The 23,182-nt window shown below is 39.3% G+C and overlaps 2 protein-coding genes across 9 annotated transcripts in view; one reads left to right on the top strand and one right to left on the bottom strand.

Annotated features, from left to right (window-relative positions):
- The window catches only part of Vps54 (VPS54 subunit of GARP complex), a 96,539-nt gene extending 93,860 nt beyond the window's left edge, over nucleotides 1-2,679 (top strand). For all 6 annotated transcript variants that reach the window (XM_031340486.1, XM_031340488.1, XM_031340487.1 and 3 more), the window contains one exon: nucleotides 1,303-2,679. In XM_031340486.1, the coding sequence (XP_031196346.1) occupies nucleotides 1,303-1,408 (106 nt within the window). In that variant the 3' untranslated portion in view covers nucleotides 1,409-2,679. The remainder of the gene's footprint in view (nucleotides 1-1,302) is intronic.
- A 532-nt stretch (nucleotides 2,680-3,211) lies between these two features.
- Ugp2 (UDP-glucose pyrophosphorylase 2) overlaps nucleotides 3,212-23,182 on the bottom strand; it is a 54,402-nt gene continuing 34,431 nt past the window's right edge. For 2 of the 3 annotated variants that reach the window (XM_031340494.1, XM_031340496.1), the window contains exons 4-10: nucleotides 13,648-13,833; nucleotides 12,346-12,479; nucleotides 10,572-10,869; nucleotides 9,248-9,445; nucleotides 8,386-8,628; nucleotides 5,077-5,181; nucleotides 3,216-3,665 (exon numbers count right to left, since the gene is read on the bottom strand). In XM_031340494.1, the coding sequence (XP_031196354.1) occupies nucleotides 3,558-3,665; nucleotides 5,077-5,181; nucleotides 8,386-8,628; nucleotides 9,248-9,445; nucleotides 10,572-10,869; nucleotides 12,346-12,479; nucleotides 13,648-13,833 (1,272 nt within the window). In that variant the 3' untranslated portion in view covers nucleotides 3,216-3,557. Of the gene's footprint in view, nucleotides 3,666-5,076; nucleotides 5,182-8,385; nucleotides 8,629-9,247; nucleotides 9,446-10,571; nucleotides 10,870-12,345; nucleotides 12,480-13,647; nucleotides 13,834-23,182 lie in introns of all 3 variants that reach the window. The other variant, XM_031340493.1, reaches the window with a different exon arrangement.

The following is a 23,182-nucleotide window of genomic DNA, read 5'->3' as shown; positions in this document are numbered from 1 at the left end:
TGCCTTTCTCAGATAGCGTAGGAGTTTCACAAATTGTACCAGCATCTGCCGGTTTCAGGCAGAAGGCCATGATGCTGTGAATGAGCCTGTGGCTGCTAGTGAGTCACTGTGCTGAAAGCTGAGTATTTCATACATACTAGTTTACTCATAAGAGTCCCGTTCTATATTGGTAAGCTACTAAAACCTTGAAAGCTAGACATAATTATATTTTATTTGCCTGTTTAAAAAGTACAGGATTTCTCCAAATTAATTAAATTATCCACATAACTCAATACTATAAAAAATTTTGTATAAGGACAGTTTGGTGTTCCTCAGGTGAAGGAAATCATTACCCTGCTGATGTTAATTTAAATTTTTTTTTTTACAATCTCATATCTTCCATGTAGGTTGAGGAAATACCTCAGTGATAGAGTAGATTGTCAAATATTCTAAGGCCAAGAGTTTTGTTCCCTATCACCCACTTTCCCTGGCGTATTACATACTCTTGTCCTGTGTTTAATGTTCTAACAACTTGTTTTCTAAACTTTTCTGAATACTAAAGCATACCAGGATTGGGGTTGGGGGTGGGATGTGAATAAAGTAGTACTGGCAGATCAGCATTTAGAGCACAGCATGACGAAGTCACACTTGAGCTTCTGTTAGACACAGGCTACGCAGTTCCTGCTCATTCAGTTCAGGGTCTGAAGGAAATGTCCTTTCAGATGGAGGTATAAATCTGACAAGCTGGTACACAGAAGTGAAAGTCTTTATTAATTGAGTCACTGTGCATGCGTGTGTGTTGCTGAAGATGGAATCCACAGCTTTATTCAAGCTAAGCAAGTACTCTGCCATTAAGCCATACTCCCAACCCCAGCCCTTAGTATCAAGTTGGATACTCAGCAGTACCTTCCTAAAGCCCTAGCTTTCATTTCCTGTCTAAGCACTGCCAGAAAACCTGAGCTTTCTTTGACCTTCCCTATTGTAGCCACACATACATGTTATAGTGTCAACCAACTAAAGTAATTTCAGTTTGTTAATTTCTTTTAGTTAATGCTTTTTAGAAATAAATCTGATTTTATCAGGCAGAATCTGTCATGAACTGACAATAAAAGGCATTGGTTCCTTTTCCAAACATTGTCAAATCAGTATTAAGTGGACCTTTGATACTGGAAATTTGCTAAGACAAGTGTTAACATTATTATCCCTAGCAATTCCAAATCTAAAAAAATATTCTAGCAACTAGGCTAAAAAACTGAATGTTGCTTCTTTAATATCAGACGAGAAAGTATTATATTTAAAAATACCTTTCTCCCTACTGTTTAGGTTGGTCACAGCAGATGTAGCTTTTTACACTGGAAATCTTCAAGCCTTAAAAGGCCTTAAAGATCTGGATCTAAATATGGCCGAGATCTGGGAACAGAAGAGGTGATGACAAACTGGAGCCTTGGGTCGTTCATCTGACCATGGGATGTGTTTCTGAAGAAAATCTGGATGCCTGGTGTGCTAGGAACTGAACCTGGGACCCAAAGTGAACTGAGGCAGGGGAAGGGAAAAGAAGGATCAGTGTTGGGAACTGGATTCAGTGGGATCTACAGAGAATGCCATTTTTGTGCATCCTTGAGTAAGGAGTAAGTGATCAGGTGTCTATAACATTTTTCATTCTCTCTGGAAACAGACTCAGGTTTCTTTGGACCAAATCCAAAAGAACACATAGCTGTAACACAGCTGTAGTTGCCTAGAATGCTCTGTATACTTTATATTAAAAATGCTCTGCATTTCTTTCAGTGCAATGAAATTCATATGGTGTCCCACCTTATTTAATGATGGTACAATTGAAAATATTAAAATCTTAGTCAACCTCTGTAGAAAGTTTTCTCTATGAAAGTAAAACTGTTTGAAAAATTATTTTTTTACAGATCTTTATAAAAAATAAACATCTTTTGATTGCTTGGATTTAGGAATTCAGTTTTTGTTTTAGTGACCAATGTCAAGTTTCAGGTTTTGTGTGTTGCATATTTAACTTTTTCACTACCACTGTTATGTCACTGGGTAAAGCCTCAAACTGCTAAATATATGGAAGACTGATTATAAAGAATAAAGAATATTTGCATTTACTTATGCAACTACTAATTTAAGTACTTTTCAGAAGTGGTATACACAAAGCTATGGTTTAATAGCTGTATTTATTAAAGTACCTATGAAGGGTTTGGGGTAGCATTGTGCTTTTTCTTTACTTTTTCATTTCTATCAGAGGCAAGAATACATATTCATATAGTATGCTTACTTATGAATTATCATTTTAACATTTAGATAACATGAAATATGGCCCTCTTAGATTCTTGCTTTTAAGTTACTTTTGATATGTATATAAGCAAAGACCAGGGATAAACAGAATTTTTAAAATACAGACTGCTGTGTTGGGGCCAGAAATACAAGGTTGATGAGTAAGCTATCTGAAGACTTTTATAATGCCTACCTTCAAAAGCAGAATCGGCAGCACTCTACAAATGAAAGTGCCTGTTCTCACACCAAGAATCTTGCCTAACCTGTCAGAGTGCCTAATCTTGTGGTGATAATGTACAATGAAATAATCTTGTGTGGGGGGGTTTGTTTTGTTTTCTCAAGAGGAATTTTTTTTTTATCATTGCAGAGGTATGTCATTGGTTCTTAAACTGTCAAAAATAAAGATGTAAAAAATCATCAGACTTAAAAGGCAACTTTGTTCAATGATACAGTATACTTTAAACACTGCCTTTCCAAAACAAATATGGAAGAACTAGAAATATTTCTTGACTATGGAGGCATACATCTAACCATCAGTAGACCTGATTCCAAACGTTATCAGTATTTCTGAGTGATAACAAAGTGTTAAGAACTGAAGCTTTAATGAAGGGGAACTTTTAATGACATGATATTCCTCTCCCCCAAAACACACTGTTCCAGAAGCAAGGGTGAAAAAGATGAACAGGCTCTTCTTTAACCTGGGTAGACAGTTTCATTAAATGTGTAAGGTGTGGCAGGTATCCCAGTTCTAGAATCAGATGAACACTAAATACTTTCAAGTTTAGTTCCAGTGTCAATAATGGTATGTTTAATAGTCTTAGAAATGAAAATCAAACAAACAAAAAACTGGACTGGCTGGTGATCAAAGGGCAAGAACAGACCTTCCCATTTACATTGGAGCAAGAGTACTTGACTGTTTTTGCATTTCACAGAGTGAGCACTAGACAGCAAAAGTAAACACATAGATTTTTTTATTTTTGAAATCAAAGGCAATTCAAAGGGACAGTCAGTGAAGCTTCTCTTGAAGATCTACAGAGCTGGCCCAATTCTGCGACTAAATATTGCACTTTAAGAGGAACTAGTTTCTAGGCTTTTCATCAAAGAAGGAAAGTATTGCTTCATCCATGCTCTCCTTAGAGTAAAAGCTCATTGCAGAAAACTACTTTAAAATTCAACACTGCAGAGTACAACATAGTAAACAGAGTACCTGCTTATTTTATAATCTTAGAGGACATTTTATTATAAGAAACTCTTCAGCCCATAATTAGTAGAAAGTATATCTGACAGTGCTTATTTCAGTGATCCAGGATCCGAAGGTTTCCAGATACAATCTTGTTCTCTAACACAGCTCCTGGGGGGATGTCAATTCTGTCACCATGATTTGCAATAATGATAACTGTTCCCTAAGTGAAGAAAAAAAATCGAGATTGTACTTAAAAATCACAGCTGAAAGATACAACCAAATATAAATATAAGTAAACATGAAAAGCCAATAATCTCAAGGGAAGTGGTGTGTCTTGCTATCACAATCCTGGTGTTTCCAGACTCCTGTCTCCTAAGAGGTGGAAGAAGCAGGCCAAGGCTGCTGGCTTACATTACATACAGGGTTGGTTTTATAGTGTGTTAGTGCATCTACATATGTGCATGGGGACCAGAGGACAACCTCAAGTGTTCTTCATGTGCCACGCACTTCTTTTCTTACAAGGGGATGGATCTCTTTCCCACTTTGCTGGAGCTCACTAGGCAGTGAGCAAAACGGTGAAGCAGCAGGTTTGGCTGTCTAGCATGATCCTTCTGCATCTTCAGTGTAGGTATGACAAATTATATACCACATTGCCACCATGTTTTTTTAGGTGGCGCCTACCCCTTCCCTTTTTAAAGAACAGTTACTGGCAACAATTCTATGTCTTAGTGAGATTTTAGATTAAGCAGTATACACAATGACGTTATATTCATGTATAACTTTTTTGTTTTTTGTTTTTTTGAGACAGGGTTTCTATGTGTAGCCCTGGCTGTCCTGGAACTCACTCTGTAGACCAGGCTGGCCTCGAACTCAGAAATCCACCTGCCTCTGCCTCCCAAGTGCTGGGATTAAAGATGTGCGCCACCACTGCCTAGCCATGTATAACTTTTAACATCTCCATTTAAGCAAATGGCCTTAATGTAAAAGAACACTTGAAATATCAACATAGAAGTTTTTATAAGATGATGTAATTAGGAAAAGACAAGTGTACCTTCAGTTGTGAGCTTTAATAGTTATTATCTACCTTCCATATTTCTCAACAGGAACAGACCAGTGTAAATGAAGTTGTTTTCTCTACTTTCAGTCACATTTAGTGAGCTAATTAATGATCACAGTGCTAGTAGGGTTCTATTCTGAAAACTGCCGCTTTTTACTACTACCTTTGGTTTCCTTCCTCATTGGAGGGTTATATTCCACAAAGTCCCTGTATTGGTTATAGTTGTATTTTAACTAGGTTATGTGTCTGGATACAGTAGTACTAAATACTGACTAAGAATTACTCCTTAATGAAGGTAAATTTAGGACTTGAAAGTGAAGCCTATTTTATTTATTTATCTATTTACTTATTTTAAGGTTTATTTATTTATTATGTGTAAGTACACTGTAGCTGTCTTCAGACACACCAGAAGAGGGCATCAGATCTCATTACTGATGGTTGTGAGCCACCATATGGTTGCTGCGATTTGAACTTAGGACCTTAGGAAGAGCAATCAGTGCTCTTACCCGCTGAGCCACCTCTCCAGCACGAAGCCTATTTTATAAAGCCATAATAAACAGGACGTTCATAATACCTTTAATGAAACATTTTTTCCAAATGTCACATCTCCCGAAACAGTGAGGTGGTCCAATTCCAGCATATCGGGTATACTTTCAAACCTTCTTAGATAGTCTTGAACCTTCAAGTAGAAGCATAAAAAGTATTTTAGATGTAGCACACAAAATCACTAGAGCCTAGGGGATCCAGATCCTAGGACTTCCCCACAATCATATCAACGATACATAGGAGTCTTTCACATCTCCAGTTTTAAGCTCCACTCTTGCATACATACCTCATGGTTGCTTTGCTTCTGTTCATACATTACTCAGTTACACTTCAGAATTACTATTTTCCATTTCTCCATCTAGATTACCACAAGGCAGTCTTTATTTTCTGTATTCTTCAGCCACATCTCATACACTTCCCCTATTCTATCCTGTTTTTCTCCTCTCATCCTTGCTTGACCACCTCTTGTTAATTCTAGCCTTCCATAGCTTTAAGAATTTCTCAATCTGTGCTCCCTAACAGTAGCTCAACTTTTCCTTCCTAATGATTTTACCCTCCTTTTCAAAGTCATATTGTGGTGATTTAAATGAGAAATGCCCCCTGTTTGAATGCTCCAGTCTTTGAATACTTCCCTGGGCTGGGGTCACTGTTTGGGGAGGTTTAGGAGGAATAGTCTTGATAGAAGAAGTATGTCACAAGGGGAAGATCCTGGAGCCTAAAGCCTTCCCTACTTCAGTTCACACTCTGCTTGTAAGTGAGGATGTAGCTCTCGGCTTCCAGAGTCTGCTGCCATCCATGCCTTTAAGCCATGATAGAGTAAATCCATTCTTCTGTAAATTGCCTTTTTCCTAATAACTGGCTAGTGTGATAACTGCATAGTGGGGCTAACAAACAACTGTGGCTCTTCCAGTCAGTACCATACTTGGGAAATAATGTAGAGCTTATGGCAGGCACTCCTAGACCAAAGAATTATTTTCTCACCTACACACATGGCATTACCACAAACAAGTCCCACTTGAACATTCCAAGTACTTCAATTGAAAAAGTATAGCTGATTAAAAAAAGCAAAGAACACTAGATGTCCAAATTGCCAATGTATGAAAAAACCTAGACAGTTTACTTCTTCCAAATGAGTTAGATGCAATCCCAATCAGGTCATTCAAAATAGTCTGTTCAATGACACAAACGTTTTAACTCAACAAAATAGGGAAGGTGGTGGATGATAGGGAAAGAATTCAACAAAGAAATACTGAAGGAAAAACAATCTTAAATGCTGGGTAGATACATAAAGCACGGTTAAACAAAAAGCTCTCTGGAACGTCTCAATAGAATGGATCAAAGAGGAAAGGAATTGGACAACTCAACAAGGACAAAAATAATCAAGGACCAATGGACTTTCAAGATACATGAAGCACTTTGGAGAGACCAAGTCTCCAGGTTACGAGCATAGAAGGAGATTATTCTAAAAACATTTTTTTTGGCACACTTTTAATCCTAGTACCTGACAGGCAGAGGCAGGTAGAACTGGTCTACACAGAGTTCCAGGACTGCCAGGGCTACACAGTGGGATCCCATCACAAAAACTTTCTCAAAAGAATCCTAATGGAAAAATCAGGAAAAAGAGATTCCTGATGCAGGAGGCATTTAGGACCCCAATAGACAATAATAGAAAATAATCTCCCCTTGTCATAATTAAAACACTAAATATATAGAACAAAGCATGTTGAAAGTAGCAAGAAGCACCAAGCCACATAAAAGGTAGGCCTATCAGAAACAACAGTAGATTGTTAAAGAAACTTTAGCCAGAATGGCTTGAAAAGTGCTTTCAACTTCTGAAAGAAAGTAACTGCCAACCAAAATACTGTGGACAACAAAATTATCTGTCATAACTGAAGAAAAGACAAAACATCCCTTGATTAAAAAATACTAAAGAAATATATGGCTACTAAAAGCTCTACAGGAGATACCTGAAGGAATCCACCCAAAGGCAGCTCACAGGAAATAAACTGCACTAGAATACTACTAAGCAAGAGGGGGAATAGTAAAACCCCACAACAATGTCTACACTGAATACACCATTTTCAATATTATTTTGTAGTTTATAATTTCATAGCAAATTAGAATTTTAATTAAATACACAGGCTAATAGACTGAATCAAAAATAGAGCTATCTATTCACTACTCCCAAGAAACACACATCCAAAGAACAGATTACACTATAAAAACAAACATCACACATCACCACAAAAGACAGACACTACTTTATAGTCAAAGGATGGAAAAGGTATTTTAAGCATATAGACCTAAAGAACAAGCAAGTATCACTGTTTTAATAGCTGACCACACAAACTTAAAAACTACTAAGAGTGTAAGAAAAATGGGTGGAATTGGAAAACAACCATGGTGGGAATCCAAACTCAGACAAAAATGTGTTTTCTCATCTGTGCCCAGTTTTGAATTTTTAGATTTATCTATTTAACTTGGGAGTATCTATGGAGCCCATGAAACTAGAAGGGCTGATGGAGGAGGGAGTGGAGAAAAGAGGCCTTAAGGAGCAAGGGAATAGAACACATATTGATAAAAAGCTCTAGAGCTTCAATTCTCCTGGCCCCCTTAAACCCATTCCATCTAGCTTGAAGCAGCAGCAGCTTTTGATAAACTTCTTTTTCATCTTTCAGGATAATCAAAATTTTCTACTCAATTCTTCATCTGAGCTCCAGAACAAATGGCACTGAACATCCAGGACTAGACTAGACTTGGACGGCATAGCAGGACCTCTAAGGCTAGCCACCAACTTGCCCGGTTGTATTAGCGGGGGGGTGGGGGGGGTGGGTGGGTTTACTAAGACTACTTATCACCCCTGCCTAGGTGAAGCTTTCTGCCCTAACACACAATGGCCCAGCTTCCTCCTGAGGCTGTGGCCAGCCAGGGTTGTGACACCATCCCTCCACTACACATCTCCAACTTTGTCCTCGTTTTGTTTCTCCGTAGCTTTCACTACTTGACACTATGTATTGGATGAATTGGCTTCTTAGATTCTCCCTCTAGAATGTTAATTTTATGAAGCTAGGGATTTCAGTTTGGTGCTAAATTTCCTTCTCTAGAAACTGCCTAGGAGATGGCAGAAGCACAATAAATATTTATTAAAGCAGAATTAACTTTTGCTGAGTAGTGTAAGCAGTCTCAGAAGAGACAAGATCACAAATCAAAGCATTCTTTTCTACTCTTCAGACCAACGGCAGAGACTACAGTCAGTTCCTTCAAACCACACCACAGATGGATTGATACAAAGTCAGTAGTGGGAAATAATTCACCAAGTATCTTTCCAATTACCTACCTTGGTAAAAGAACTGCCTAATTTAACCAAGGGTACTGTAGGAAATTCACGCTTTTCACTCATGGTCAAAGATCCTGCGTTAAGGCTATAGAGGTTTGACATCACAAGTAAGAGATCTGATGTGGTTTTCACAGGCAGAAAACGACTCCTTGGAACATTAATACCTAAAGAATTCTCAAAACTTTTAATTGCAGCTCCAACTGCAGTTTCTAACTGAATAACATTCAGGCCTCCATCCAGTGTCTGTAAAATAGAAAGAAGAAGGAAGTCAGGGAAGAGTGGAGAAACAAAGGGTTTGGGGCCTGAGATGCAATCTCATGTATCAAAACTCACCTGCCTCAAGCTCACTCTGCACTGAGGACAACCTTGAACTAGCTCACCTCCACTTTCCAACTGCCGGAATTACAGAAATATACCACCCAGTAAGCACAGGTTGTACGTACCTATTAACTCAGAGCTGTGTTCTATGTGTGATACTAGTATTTGGGAAGTGGTCTCAGAGAATCCAAAGAACTGGGATTAATCAAGCACTTATACTGCTTTATGTATGTGGTTGATTTTGTTTTTTAAGTTTCCTTGAGTTAGAAACATGTCCATTTTTCATTAAAGAGGCAGGGGTTGGAAAATGTATGCAAGATGCCTACAGATAAATGGCATTTCAGTATAAAGGCAGTAACTAAACTGAAGAAGGCGTCTTTCAGCTTAATGTCAAATCAGCAGCATACCCCTGGGGTGAATGCAAGTGCTGGAGGACAAGAGTCCAGACTTGGAGAATCTAATGAGATAAAGGTATGACTGACGAACAGCAGCCCCAGGAGTAGGCAGGGGTCGGTCTGCCCACTGGACTGTGACCTTCACATACCTTTGGATTCACAATGATTTCCATGTCAATGGCATTCTGTTCCTGTAGTCTTTTAACTGCTCCAAGAGAAATCCATAGGTTGTTTGTGTTAAATATTTTAAATTTTGACACAGACTTGAACTCATCAACATGTGCTTTGGGTACTTGAGCAATTTCCACCAGTCTCAGTTTGCCTTCATACTGAGTGAGTGTCCCACCCTAGAAAAGCAGAAAATCACATTGCAATCAGCCATACCACACTGATTATGACTTATGTAGACTTTCACAGAAGACAATGATTGTATAATCTAATATACAAAGTAACATATTCATGATTCAGATTCATGATTCATGTTACTTTATCATAAACTCTCGGGGTCCTGTCTATAACTAAAGCCCTGGGAGTACATTTTGAGTTCTACTCCTCTTCCTAAGGTCTGCAATAAACATTCCTCTCATTCCCAAACCACTGCCCAACAACTTAGTCCTACCCAGATGAGGTCTAGGTTGAGGAAGAAGGGAGACAAATGAGAGGATGAGAAGCAGACACAGGCTAGAAACGTTCTTATAGCCACGAGACCTCACCAGTGTGGGTGGAGGTGGCATAGAATTCAGAGCAGGGAATTGTTTTGATGTGCATCACCAACAGGTAAACAGTAAAATCACATGTGCCATTTTACCAAAGGCCAAATAGAACCACCAAATATGCCATGTTCAGTTTATACTTTGTACTAAAACAACTGCATTATTTTTGCACTACAAAGACAGTGAGATGTCAAAGTATATGTATAATACATATACACATTTTGTAGAACTATATTTCCATTAAAGGGATAACATAATAAAATACTTAAATGCACCGGGCGATGGTGGCGCACGCCTTTAATCCCAGCACTTGGGAGGCAGAGGCAGGTGGATTTCTGAGTTCGAGGCCAGCCTGGTCTACAGAGTGAGTTCCAGGATAGCCAGGGCTACAGAGAAACCCTGTCTCGAAAAACCAAAAAAGAAAAAAAAAAAACTTAAATGCCAAACCAGAAGAGTATTACTGGTGGGAACAAACTGGTGTTAAGTGTTTCCACATATTTCATATTTGCTCCATAAAAACACAAGAAAACTATTTCCAATTTAAATTACTGACATAGATCTATACTATTATTAATTCTGGGCTTATGATACACACTGTTATCTTAAAAATTTAACCCAAAGAATAATATCATACTCTCTTAAAATGCTAGGTAAATGATATCTTATACATAAAATAGAAACTTATAAACTAGAAAAAGGATTTTAGCTGTGTAGTTTGTCAAATGTGAAAACATGAATCCCCTGAGTCTTCAGAACTTACCTTTACATCTGCTCTTGTTTTATTTGTGACTTCCATGACAAATTCACAGCGCTTCCCATTGGGTGGGTTCATCAGATGATTGAGAATATAAAGATCCACTGTGGCACCCAGATTATCTATGTTAGATACAAAAATATACTCTTTGCCTTCTTCTATAAAGGTGTCAAGTAAGCCAGAGTTGTAGAAACTAGCATAGATATCTCCATGCCCTGGAGGATACCAAGCTTCAGTATTTTCCCCTGAATAAGACACATCCTTTGCTATAGGAAGTAGAGATTCCTTATTAATCCTCGGGTACCTTTAAAAACAAAACAAGAATGTTATTATACTGGTTCTGTAGCAGTGCAATAATTCTTCAAGTAAAGCAATACACTAAAATTAAATAAGGGCTGGAGAGATGGACCAGTGGTCAGGAGCATGTTCAGTGTCCAGTACCCATATCAAATGGCTAATAAGCTCCTGTAAACCCAGTTTCATGGCATTTGACACCCTCTCCTAGTTTCCTTGGGCTCCTGCACTAATGTGCATACACCTACACACAGATAATACACAGAAACACATAACTAAAAACAAAACAAAATATTTTTAAAATATTAAATAAGACATCCTTCTATTTCAGAGATTGTCCATAGAAATTAAATATTAAATAAAACATCCCTCTATTTCAGAGACTGCCATTATTATAAAAAAAAAATCTGTCTTCTAGATTCAAGAGAAGTTTCTTGTGGCCATGTAGAAGAGAACGCATTTTATATTTTTGGTTTTTTTTGTTTGTTTGTTTGGTTTTTTTGTTTTTTTTTTTGGTTTTTTTTTTTTTTTTTGGTTTTTGGTTTTTGGTTTTTTCGAGACAGGATTTCTCTGTGTATCCCTGTTTGTCCTGGAACTCACTCTGTAGACCAGGCTGGCCTTGAACTCAGAAATCCACCTGTCTCTGCCTCCCAAGTGCTGGGATTAAAGGTGTGCACCACCACTGTCCAGCTACATTTCATATGTTTTAAGATTGTGCTTTACAACTCTCTAAGAAGAAAGACTCAGTAAGTCTACATTTTTAAACTTATCTGGTGTAGGATGTTTCTTGTGCCCGAGAATCTACCTAAGGAGATCTACCCACTCTTAGACAGATGCATTTGGGATGCTTCCCTCCACTTTGCATGCAAGTGTTTGCACATGGGTAAGAACTGACAGACAGCAAAGTGAAGAGCTCATACATGCACAGACATGTTGCCTTCCAGGAGACAGGCAACAAACATGATGTTGGGGGTAGGAGGTGAAACAAATTTTAAAATACCAACAAACTAACGATCCAACTTTAGATGTACCTTTTCCAACCATTTCCAAAAACTTTCTGTAGGCTGCTGTCTACCCCTAAATAGAAAGCCTGCTCCCCAAGTCATCCAAATTCCTTTGTACTCACTCTACTCCCCACACCTCCAGAGTATTTCCACAGACCTATCTATTCAGGGTGGAGAACCTTCCTCCTATAGGAAAGGTTTTCAACACTGGTTTGCAGGAAGTCGTCTACCTAACTGGAGACTTAGCATGCCCTGAAGTATCTGGGACACAGACTAAGATCTCAAGCAGAGTCTCTGAGGAATTAGAGACTACAGAACCAGAGTTTATAGCCATCACTTATCTATTAACCTGGATTTAGCTTTAAGGACGTCAGTTCTTGCCTGACTTGACCTTGGGCTGCAATGAGCTACCACGTTTGCACCAATGAAGAGAACTCCGAGGAGTGACAATCCCACCAGCTAATTATTTTTATTTCTGGTACCTGCTTTGATTGAAGGTGTAGATTTTCACACGACAATGATTGTATTTTTGGAGTATTTTTTTGGTATCTTCATCCGTGTTAAAAGAATTCATTAAAACAAGAGGAACATCTGTATTATAGGTTTTGTTCAAGTGCTAAAGAGAAGAATGACAATCAAATCATCCAGACTCACATTCTCTGACTTAAAATGTAAAACAATCTCTTTAATGGTTAATCATAAAATGCTTAAAACCTGACCTCTAGTGTTCTCTGGATTTATATATACATATATGTACGTACATTTTACATAAGTAAGTGTCAGGCATGAGCTGGATGTATAGCTAAGCAATTCATCATGTACTTAACTTACTCATTCAATAAACCATGACCCTTTGAATGAGAGCCACTATCTTCATTTCATGGCTAACTTAGCTGAGGCCCAGATTTGGTTGCCCAGGGCAATTGCTACGAGAGCTGAGTGTAGTCAATAGTACTCTATGGCCTGAAGGTAGACAGGTGCCGGCTATGCATCTGCTCTTGTCTTCAAGCTCTATGGAGATGAGAATACAAAGTCATGGTTTCCTGTTCTCAGGATGAATTTCAAACTCCTTAGTCGCACTTCAGTCTTCTCAGTCTCTCAAAAGAGCTAAAGCAACACAGTAAGAGAAGACTGACTCTTAGGTTTAAGTTTTGGTTCTACTTTATTAACCAGCTAGAAGCCTTAAGCTTAGAGCCCATCCTCATCCATAAAATGGGGATAGCAGGACTTGTGAATTGCTGAGAGGAACAAATGAGTCATTTTGGGGAAGGCACTTATAAAACCTGGTACACAGTAAATGCTGGATACATGTTAGCTGCCACAGCTGCTATTCTGACTGTAGCTGTCAGCACATTAGGCAAGGGAAGAAGAGATGACAAAGACAAGAGCCTCTGTCCCATGAGGTCTACAATTAATAACTTTGTCAAAGAAGGAAGCCAAGAGTAGTTCTTAGCATCCACTACATCCAACCAAATGGGGGATGAGACATCCTCTGCAGCTTCCCAAAAGGGATTAAGCCAGAAAACTCCAGTGTCATGAAGGCTGCCAGTAGGAAAAAGCAGTTACAGAGGGCAGATCAAGGGAGAATCTGAACAGACCTAGAGCTTTCAGCAACAGCAAATGCTATTTAAAATCAAGCTTTTATATCTAAGAATTAGCCCTTACAGTTTCCCAACCCCACACACTAATAAAGACACAAAATTGCAATCCTGTTAACTAGCACTTTATAATGCAAACACTAAACCTACTTTAGCATCTTATCTGAAAGGCTAAATGCTACTCACTTCAATTTGCTGAACAGTTAGATCCAAAAAGGTATTCTCATTTCTTACACCAATCAGACTCTTAGGGCCTTTGCAGCCCATGCTGGTTCCCAGACCACCATTGAGTTTCACTACCACCAATTTGTTCAACACAGAAGATATGTTATCAGGCAAGCCTCTGGCCTTTATCTTTTCATAGGGTTGAATCTGAAAGAAAATATAAAATTCGAAATGTCAACTGAATAGCTTTATAAGTTAAAGCAAATCAATCTCAAGGCTACTTCCATGATTCCTTAAAAAGTTTTGGTCTCTCAAATGTAAAGTTCCAACAAGTCCACATGGGAACTACAGTGGAACTGTAGTTCCACTATAGTGCACAAACACTGGTCTGACTGGTATGAATATATAAATCTTGAATTACCTTAAGAAACTATTGCCAATTTTAATCAAAATGAGGTACACAAACTTCATCAAGTCTACGTATTTCAAGTGCATTATACTCCAATTCTGGAGAATAATATATATTAATTATATATTATTTCTCCTACCACAGGAGGCAAAAAGCAACATACACTTGTTTTTGTCATATTTAGTTGTAAGATGACCCTTCAGGGGCAAGTGGCACAGGCTCTCAGTCACAATTCTAGGTATGCACAAGCATAGTTCCTTCCTCAAAAATTTAACTGTAGGGTGTCATTTTATAAGAACTTTATACATCCTCGTTCTAAGAAATGCCTTGAGAGGAAAAGAGTGTGAAGGCTGGAGCTGAGAAAGTCAACCCCACCTCTGCTCTAGCACCCTAGTCTGTGAGCAGAGTGCCCTAGTCTTGAATTTGTCCTTTAAGCACAGAAACAATGACATTTATTGGAAAGAGCCATGTTTTTGCTATTGTTCAAATCAGAGTAAGAAATCTTACATCTTAGAGCAAGAAAGCTTTAAAAAAAAGGTCACAGTACATTTGTGACATTTTTGTTATTTTTCTTTAATAGAATAAACCCTCAAATGGCCTCTTTAGTTCCATCATAGTATAAGACTAAACCATGTAAGCCAGCCAGTGGTTACTCTGTGCATTAGCAGTTATTTGTGCTGTTATCTGCTAATGTGTACTCATGTGAGGCCATTTGTGATTAAGAAAGGAAGGACCTGATGGGGTCCCCTCTTGTGATCTAGGCCTTGTAGGCCAACATCTCTGTGTCTGACAAACTCATTACATAATTCTTGTTCAGAGATTTTTTTTACAAAACATTTGTCTGTATCTTAGTTCTTAACTGCCAACTATAAATGAATACTCTGTCTTACTTGCTGTATACACAAAAGAATACAAAGTGCTCCTCTCCACAGCTTCCTTCTGATACTCCTCACTATCACTCACTCTGACCTCTTTCTCAGTGTGGTGGGACTGTCGGTTTTCCTCCTAAGTGCTGCATAGGCTTTGGTAGCTATTCCCATTCATGAAACAAAAGAAAGGCTAGACACCCACCACCACCACCACAAAAGAAGAAAGAGTCCCAATTTAAGTGTCACACCATTAAAAAAATAAGACAAGATGACAAAGATGGAACTTTTTGTCCCCTTATACAACAGGGTATTTGAAAATCCTCTCTCAGCCAGCTGTGAAATCAACTGGTGAATAAGAGAATGCTTCTGTGTGGCAGTGGCTTAAAGTAGTCCACTATTTTCTTTTTAATATTTATTTATTTATTTATTTATTTATTTATTTTTTTTTGAGACAGGGTTTCTCTGTGTAGCCCTGGCTGTCCTGGAACTCAGAAATCCACCTGCCTCTGCCTCCCAAGTAGTCCACTATTATGTTAGGATATTTTCTTGGACACATTATATTTATGTTAAAAAGCTAATTATTTTCCATCTATTTTGTAAAAATGAGAACCTTCCTTGCAGTTACTTTCACTTCTCACACCAAGAACTTAGCTGAAAATCCAGTTGTTACATTCATGTTAGGTAAGACTGATACCTTCAGAAATAATCTTACTTAACTAATGCTCTGGACGTGTTTTTTAAAACATGGAATACGTAAAAGCAATTTTCCTATACACAGTGAGACAGGCTTGTTTTCCAATTTCATGTTAAAATTTAAACTGAAACATTATGTGTGTCTGTATGTATCTATTCATAATAAGCTATAGACTACAGACTCACAATTGAACAGATAGAAACCTCCACATGTCAATGACGACATTCTTTTCCCCCTCAGGAGAGGCTTCATGTGAAGTTCTCTCTCACTACAGTTTACGTTGATATCACTTAATTTTCTCTAAATTCCTAAACACAATAGAACCACACTACAAAATAGTTACACTTCAGTACAACAAATATTGGAGTATATTTTTCAATACTTATTATTCTAATGTAAAAAGATGTAAATAACTAGATGTAAAAACCAATAAAAAACTCCATGTAATGGAACTGGGAAGATGGCTCAGCAATTGGTCAGAAGCATGTACTGCTCTTCCAAAAGACAGATGTTTGGTTCTCAGCACCTGTTGCAGCATTTTCTCTGCCCAATAACATTAGGGCAGTGACAGGCCTGTGATTGGACAGGAATAGAGAGATGGAGCTAGAGTTGGAGGAGGAGGAAGGGAATTTTCATCATGGAGTCAGAGGATGATGAAGAGTCAGACCCTGTGTGGTTATACAACCAAGCAAAGGTTTTTACAAAATAGATTAATTGGGCTGGGTGGTGGTGGCACACGCCTTTAATCCCAGCACTTGGGAGGCAGAGGAAGGAGGATTTCTGAGTTCAAGGCCAGCCTAGTCTACAGAGTGAGTTCCAAGACAGCCAGGGCTACACAGAGAAACCCTGTCTGAAAAACCAAGAAAAAAAAAGATTAATTGGGTTAGAATGTTGTCTTTATTATTTGGCTCTGAAATTATTGTATTGGCATCTTGTAAATTGTGATCTTGTTATTATATAAACCTGATTACATAATTAAGCCTTAAGAGTCATGCTTTACTTACCCGGTCCTAGGTACTAGCTAGATGAATGATTGTGGGGGTGTGTAAAGACTTGCATATGAGCGAGATGTTGTTGCTAGCTGGGAGAAAATAGCAAGAACCCGCTGGGACTTAGTGATGAGGCTGAGCGATACTGGCATTAGAACATGTTCTGGTGGGAAAGGGAGTTTGCGGGGTAGATTCATTTTTTAATAATTCCTGCAACAAGCACCCATATCAACTGACTGACAACTGCTTATAACTCAATTTTTAGGGTTTCCAATACTATCTCTTCTGGCCTCAGTGGGCACCAATACACAGGCACACACACATAAACAAACACACACACACACACACACACACACACACACACACACACACATATACAACACACATACCTGATCAAAGACGAAATATAATGTTCAAAAGGAAAAAAATTATAATCAATGATTTTATGTATGTTTTCAAATACTTATGTTAAACTTGGAAGGATAACAAAACAAAAAACAATGTACAAATAAGTTAGATACCTTTAAAAATTATAATTTATATTTTTAGCTGATAGCCATTGAAATGCAATTTAAATAATAATGCCAAGAAGATAACAGAATTAGAATCACTTCTTAATTCTATATGCTAAGGAATACTTTGGAACACCAACATTCAAAAAAGAACTTTGGGATCTACATTTAATCTTTAGTTATTTTTTTCAAGAAAGCACACTAAAGAAAAGTTTTTTATCTCCCATAATGATGAATTAAAAAACAAAACAATCATCCTTCTGGTTTCCCCCGCCCGGAACTGATCCTATGCCACAGCACTCCATACCCAAATACCTTCTGGAGACAGCTGGTCTCCCAGGAGTGCAGACATGCCTGTGAGCACAGGTAAGACCACCACTTTTGCTCTGAGGGACCCTCCCAGAGCCCTCAGGACACAGGAACTGAGGAGCAACCTGAGACAGGATCCTTCTGATTTCCCTCTGTGCCTGGAGCTGATCCTGTGCCAAAGTGCTCCATACCCAAATACTGCCAGGAAAGAGCTGGTCTCCTAGGAGTGCAGACATACCTGTGAGCAAAGGTAAGACTACCACTTCTGCTCAAATTACTGGCCCAAGAGGTACCCGCTCCAGAGCCATCTAGACACAGGAACAGAGGAGCAGTCTGGGACAGGATCCTTCCTGTTTCTGTCTGCCCCCCACACCCCAGAGCTGACCCTGTGACACAGCTCTCCATACCTAAATTCCTCCCAGAGAGAACTGGTCTCCCAGGAGTACTAACACACAGGCTTACAGGAGTAACAAGCAACAGACAGTCAGAAAGCAAGACCAGCTAACACCAGAGATAACCAGATAAGAGAGGCAAGGGCAAGAACCTAAGCAGAACGGAGGCTACTTGGCATCATCAGAACACAGTTCTCCCACCACAGTGAGCCTGGATACCCCAACACACCAGAAAAGCATGATTTTGATTTAAAATTGCATCTCATGATAATGATAGAGGACTTTAAAAGGACATAACTCCCGTAAAGAAACACAGGAGAACACAGGTAATCAGGTAGAAGCCCTAAAAGAGAAAACACATAAATCCCTTAGAGAATTATAGAAAAAATACAACCAAACAGGTGAAGGAATTGAAGAAAACTATCCAGGAGCTAAAAATGGAAATGGAAACAATAAAGAAATCACAAAGGGAGGTAACTGTGGAGATAGAAAACCTAGGAAAGAGATCAGGAGTCATAGATGCAAGCATCACCAACAGAATACAAGAGATAGAAGAGAGAATCTCAGGGGCAGAAGACACCATAGAAAACATTGGCACAACAGCCAAAGAAAATGTAAAATGCAAAAAGCTCCTAACCCAAAACATGCAGGAAATCCAGGACACAATGAGAAGACCAAACCTAAGGATAATAGGTATAGAAGGAAGTGAAGATTCCCAACTTAAAGAGCCAGTAAATATCTTCAACAAAATTATAGAAGAAAACTTCCCGAACCTAAAAAAAAAGAGATGTCCATGAACATACAAGAAGCTTTCCAAATAGACTGGGCCAGAAAAGAAATTCTTCCCATCATTTAATGGGTAAAAATACCAAATACACAAAACAAAGAAAGAATATTAAAAGCAGTAAGGGAAAAAGGTCAAGTAGCATATAAAAGCAAACCTATCAGAATTAAACCAGACTTCTCACCAGAGACTATGAAAGCTAGAAGATCCTGGGCAGATGTCATACAGATCCTAAGAGAACACAAATGCCAGCCCAGGCTACTATACCCAGCAAAACTCTCAATTACCATAGATGGAGAAAACAAGATATTCCATGACAAAACCAAATATACACACTATCTTTCCACAAATCCAGCCCTACAAAGGATAATAAATGGAAAATGCCAACACACGGAGGGAAACTACACCCTAGAAAAAGCAAGAAAGTAATCTTCTTTCAACAAACCCAAAAGAAGATAGCCACACAAACATAAAAATAACATCAAAAATAACAGGAAGAAGCAATCACTATTTCTTAACATCTCTTAACATCAATAGACCTTAATTTCCCAATAAAAAGACATAGGCTAACAGACTGGATATGTTAACAGGACCCAGCATTTTGCTGCATACAGGAAACACACTTCAATGTCAAAGACAAAAACTACTTCAGAGTAAAGGGCTGGAAAACAATTTACCAAGCAAATGGTTCCAAGAAAAAAGCTGGAGTAGCCATTCCAATATTGAATAAAATCAAACCAAAAGTTATGAAAAAGCATAAGGAAGGGCACTTCATACTCATCAAAGGAAAAATCTACCAAGATGAACTCTCAATTCTGAACATCTATGCTCCAAATGCAAGGGCACCCACATTCATAAAAGAAACTTTACTAAAGCTCAAAGCACACATTGCACAATAATAGTGGGAGACTTCAACACCCCACTCTCATCAATGGACAGATCATGGAAACAGAAATAAACAGAGACACAGTGAAACTAACAGTTATGGACCAAATGGATTTAACAGATCTCTACAGAACATTTCATCCTAAAACAAGAACACACATGGTATGCACTCATTGATAAATGGATATTAGGCAAACCGTGTGGAATACCCACGATACAACTCATGGGCCATATGAAGCTCAAGAGGAAGGAAGATCAAAGAGTAGATGTGAAGCATCTATGTAAGTTCTACTTAGAAGAGGGGACAAAATAATCAAGGGAAGTAGAGGGTGGGAGGGCCTTGCGAGGAAGAGAAGAAGGGGAGGGAAAAAAGAGGGGGAAGATTCAGGTATGGGAGGAGACGGAAGAGATGTACAGAGGTTCAGGAAATTGAACAGAGGTGTGTAGCAATGGGGGATGGGAAGCTTGGGGTAGCAAAGAGAAAGTCCCAGGTGCCAGAAAGCAAGAACCTCCCAGGACCCCATGGGGATGACATTAGCTGAAATACCCCACAAAGAAGAGGGAGAACCTGTGAAGACCATATCCAGAGGTTACCCATGGCCCCCCAGTTGAGGGATGGGGCCACCCAACTGCTTTCAAAATTTTAACCCAGAATTGCTCCTGTCTAAAGGAAATACAGGGACAAAGAGTGGAGCAGAAACTGAAGGAAAGGGCATCCAGAGACTGCCCCAACTGGAAATCCATCCCACAAGCAGACACCAAACCCAGACACTATTGCTGATGCCCAGAAGTGCTTGTTGACAGGAGCCTGATACAGCTCTCTCCTGAGAGGCTTTGCCAATTCCTGATCAATACAGATGTGGATATACACAGCCAAACATTGTACTGAGGGCAGGGACCCCAATGGGGAAGTTAGGGCAAGGACTATAGGAGCTGAAGGGGTTTGCAACCTCATAGGAAGAAGAACAGTATCAACCAACCAGACCCCTCAAAACTCCCAAGGACTAAACCACCAGCCAAAGAGTACAGAGGAGATACCCATGGCTCCAGCTGGATATGTAGCAGAGGATTGCCTTATCTGACACCACTTCTAGAGGAGCCCCTTGTTCCAGTGGAGGCTGGATAGGGGAATACTAGGCTGCTGAGGCAAGTGGGGGTGGGGAGAGCCCTCATAGAGGTTGGGGAAGGGAGGAGGGAATAGGGGCCTTATGGAGGGGAAACTGGAATGGGAATAACATTTGAAATGTAAATAAATAAAATAAACAATAAAAATATAAGAAAAAGAAAAACAACTAATATCATTGACTTACAATTTTCCCAGGAAAAAAAGAAACCTTCAAAATCAGGGATATTCACGATGAATCATCTCTGATCCATACACCATAAAGTTTGTGAAGCAAAATATTTAGAGATAAGAGTTTTCTAAATACTTTACAGTAATTAAACTTCAAAAAACTATACTGGTTACAGTAATGCCCTGCTATAATCCCAGCAGTGTTCAGCAGGCAGGAGGACTGCAAGGTCAAGGACAGTCTAGGCTACATAATAAAGCTCTGTCTCAAAAGCCAAAGAACAAAACAAATAAACAAAATATAAGACAAATTCCTTCCAAGTGAGTCTGTGAAAGCTAGAGAAATGAGAGACTGAGGGATGGAGCAGCAGAATTCGTGCAGGAGACCAGGGTGCAAAGGCTTACGCAGGTAGGATGGCAGAGGGATGGTTGGGGCCAAACCAAAGAAGATGAAAAAGCCTTAAGGAAACTGGATACATGGCAAATTAATTTTTAAAAAGTATAAACACTGGGACACGGGCCTTCACAACTCTAGTGAAGCCTTGTGTCCTAAGTTAATACAGAGACACCGTAATTCTACAGATGTCAAGGAACCATAACTCTTTATATGGTAGTCAGTGACACCTACCTGTGTTAGTAAAGCTGACTCTTAAAGGAGTAAAGATCCTACTGAGGAATTTGTTTATAAGGTAAAGAATCTGAGAACAAAGAAAGGACAAGGAAGAAGGAATTCACACAGTAATGAGCAGAGGGGAACTGCCAAGAGTACTTAAAGTTTGCATTGTTGGAAACCTCCAGTGGAGCCTTGTGACTTATACTTCAGGACTTATACCCAGCCTAAACTCACTCACCTCCCCCCCACAGAAACAGAGACAGAGAGATGCTACACACACACACACACACACACACACACACACACACACACACACACAAATCTCAAAACTAGATGAATCTACCAATTATTTGATTCCAAGAAGCCAGGATATTTTTATGTAAGGTTTACTGCAGGTTTTAACTTATTAATTTATTAGGGACTAAGAAGATTTGTCATATAAACCTATCTGTACATAACAAAAACAAAGCCCTGTTCATGAATGTCCATACCCTCCCTGAGAGCCCACTAAGCAGCCCCACAGAGATGGGTTAGGTTCAGCGAGCCAGGGCTGGTGCTGTCAGGGATGGAGACTGCCTAGCAGCAGCTCTTACAGTGCACACCTAGTCATAGAGACATTCTTAGACCCTTGAAGTCTAAATTTCTCAGCAGAATCAGTATCAATTTCATTAAGACAGATAGGCATCACTGACAGTAACCATATAAAGGAAGAGTTATTGCTCCTTGACATTTGTAGAAGGTAGGCATGTTTATAGAACTTAGGATATAAAACTTCACAGAATTTAGTGGTCCATGTTCCTTCTCAGCTTCCTCAAGAAAACACACTGAGATAACAATGGTTCGAGTTAGGAGACAACAGAGAATACCCAATGAGCTGTCACATTCAGCCTAACTGTGACTCACTGAGTCCCTGGAGTTGGCAGTGAGTGTGAAAAGCTTTGAACAGTCCTGTTAGGTCTCAAAGAAATCTAAGGCAAGTCCCATTCAGCCTGTGGAAGTAGTTACAGAAACATACTGATTTACTTTTTGCAGAGTTCATTTTCTCTCAGGCAAACTTGCTTGTGTGAAAGATGCTCCTTCTTACCAACAAAAGGCTGGAATGTTAGGTCTCAAAACCAGGACAAGTCTCACACAGTGCCTATGGCTCCTCCCAGCACTTCTCACCAGCCCCTACCCTAAAACCTTCCCTCACAGGGGCTGGGCTTCATCTTCCCACCCTCAGCCTGGTCCCTATAATAACTCAGCCATTTTCTTCTCCTGGTCTCCTGGCTCTGCCCATCTCTCTTGGTAAGCAGTTCCTTACTTGCTCTCCCTTCCCCTCTCTCCTCTCATGGTCTGATTTAGTCTACCCACCATGCTCAGCCTGGATGCTTCTCTGTGCCTGCCCTCTCCCTTATGTCTATAAAAAAGCCTTCTCTACATGTTAGGAGCAGGCATGCCCTCCTCTTTTTACTTCATTTTCCACCCACTAATCTGCTCTTCTTTTTTCCACAGACAAGAAAATAATTCATGGTTCTAACAAGATCTCCACTACAGCTAAACAGATGGTAGGACCACTACCACAAACCAAGTTGGGCAAACCCAAGAGGACCTCTAGGTCTGTGGAGGAAAGGTCAGACCACTCATACTCTCCTCTTTCTGGTAAAAGACAACTAGATAACACCTAGCTTCCTCTTGCAAGTGAGTGAGGGAAAGTAGCTGGCAATCCATGACATGAAGCAGTTTTAAGAACATTTGTCCTCCACTCCTGGGCATATACCCAAAAAATACAGCAACATGTAACAAGGACACATGCTCCACCATGTTCAT

This window comes from Mastomys coucha, unplaced genomic scaffold (genome assembly GCF_008632895.1).
Source record: "Mastomys coucha isolate ucsf_1 unplaced genomic scaffold, UCSF_Mcou_1 pScaffold22, whole genome shotgun sequence".
NCBI classification, from domain to species: Eukaryota; Metazoa; Chordata; class Mammalia; order Rodentia; family Muridae; genus Mastomys; species Mastomys coucha.
Note: the sequence above shows the minus strand (reverse complement) of the source record. Positions and strands in the feature narration are given on the sequence as shown.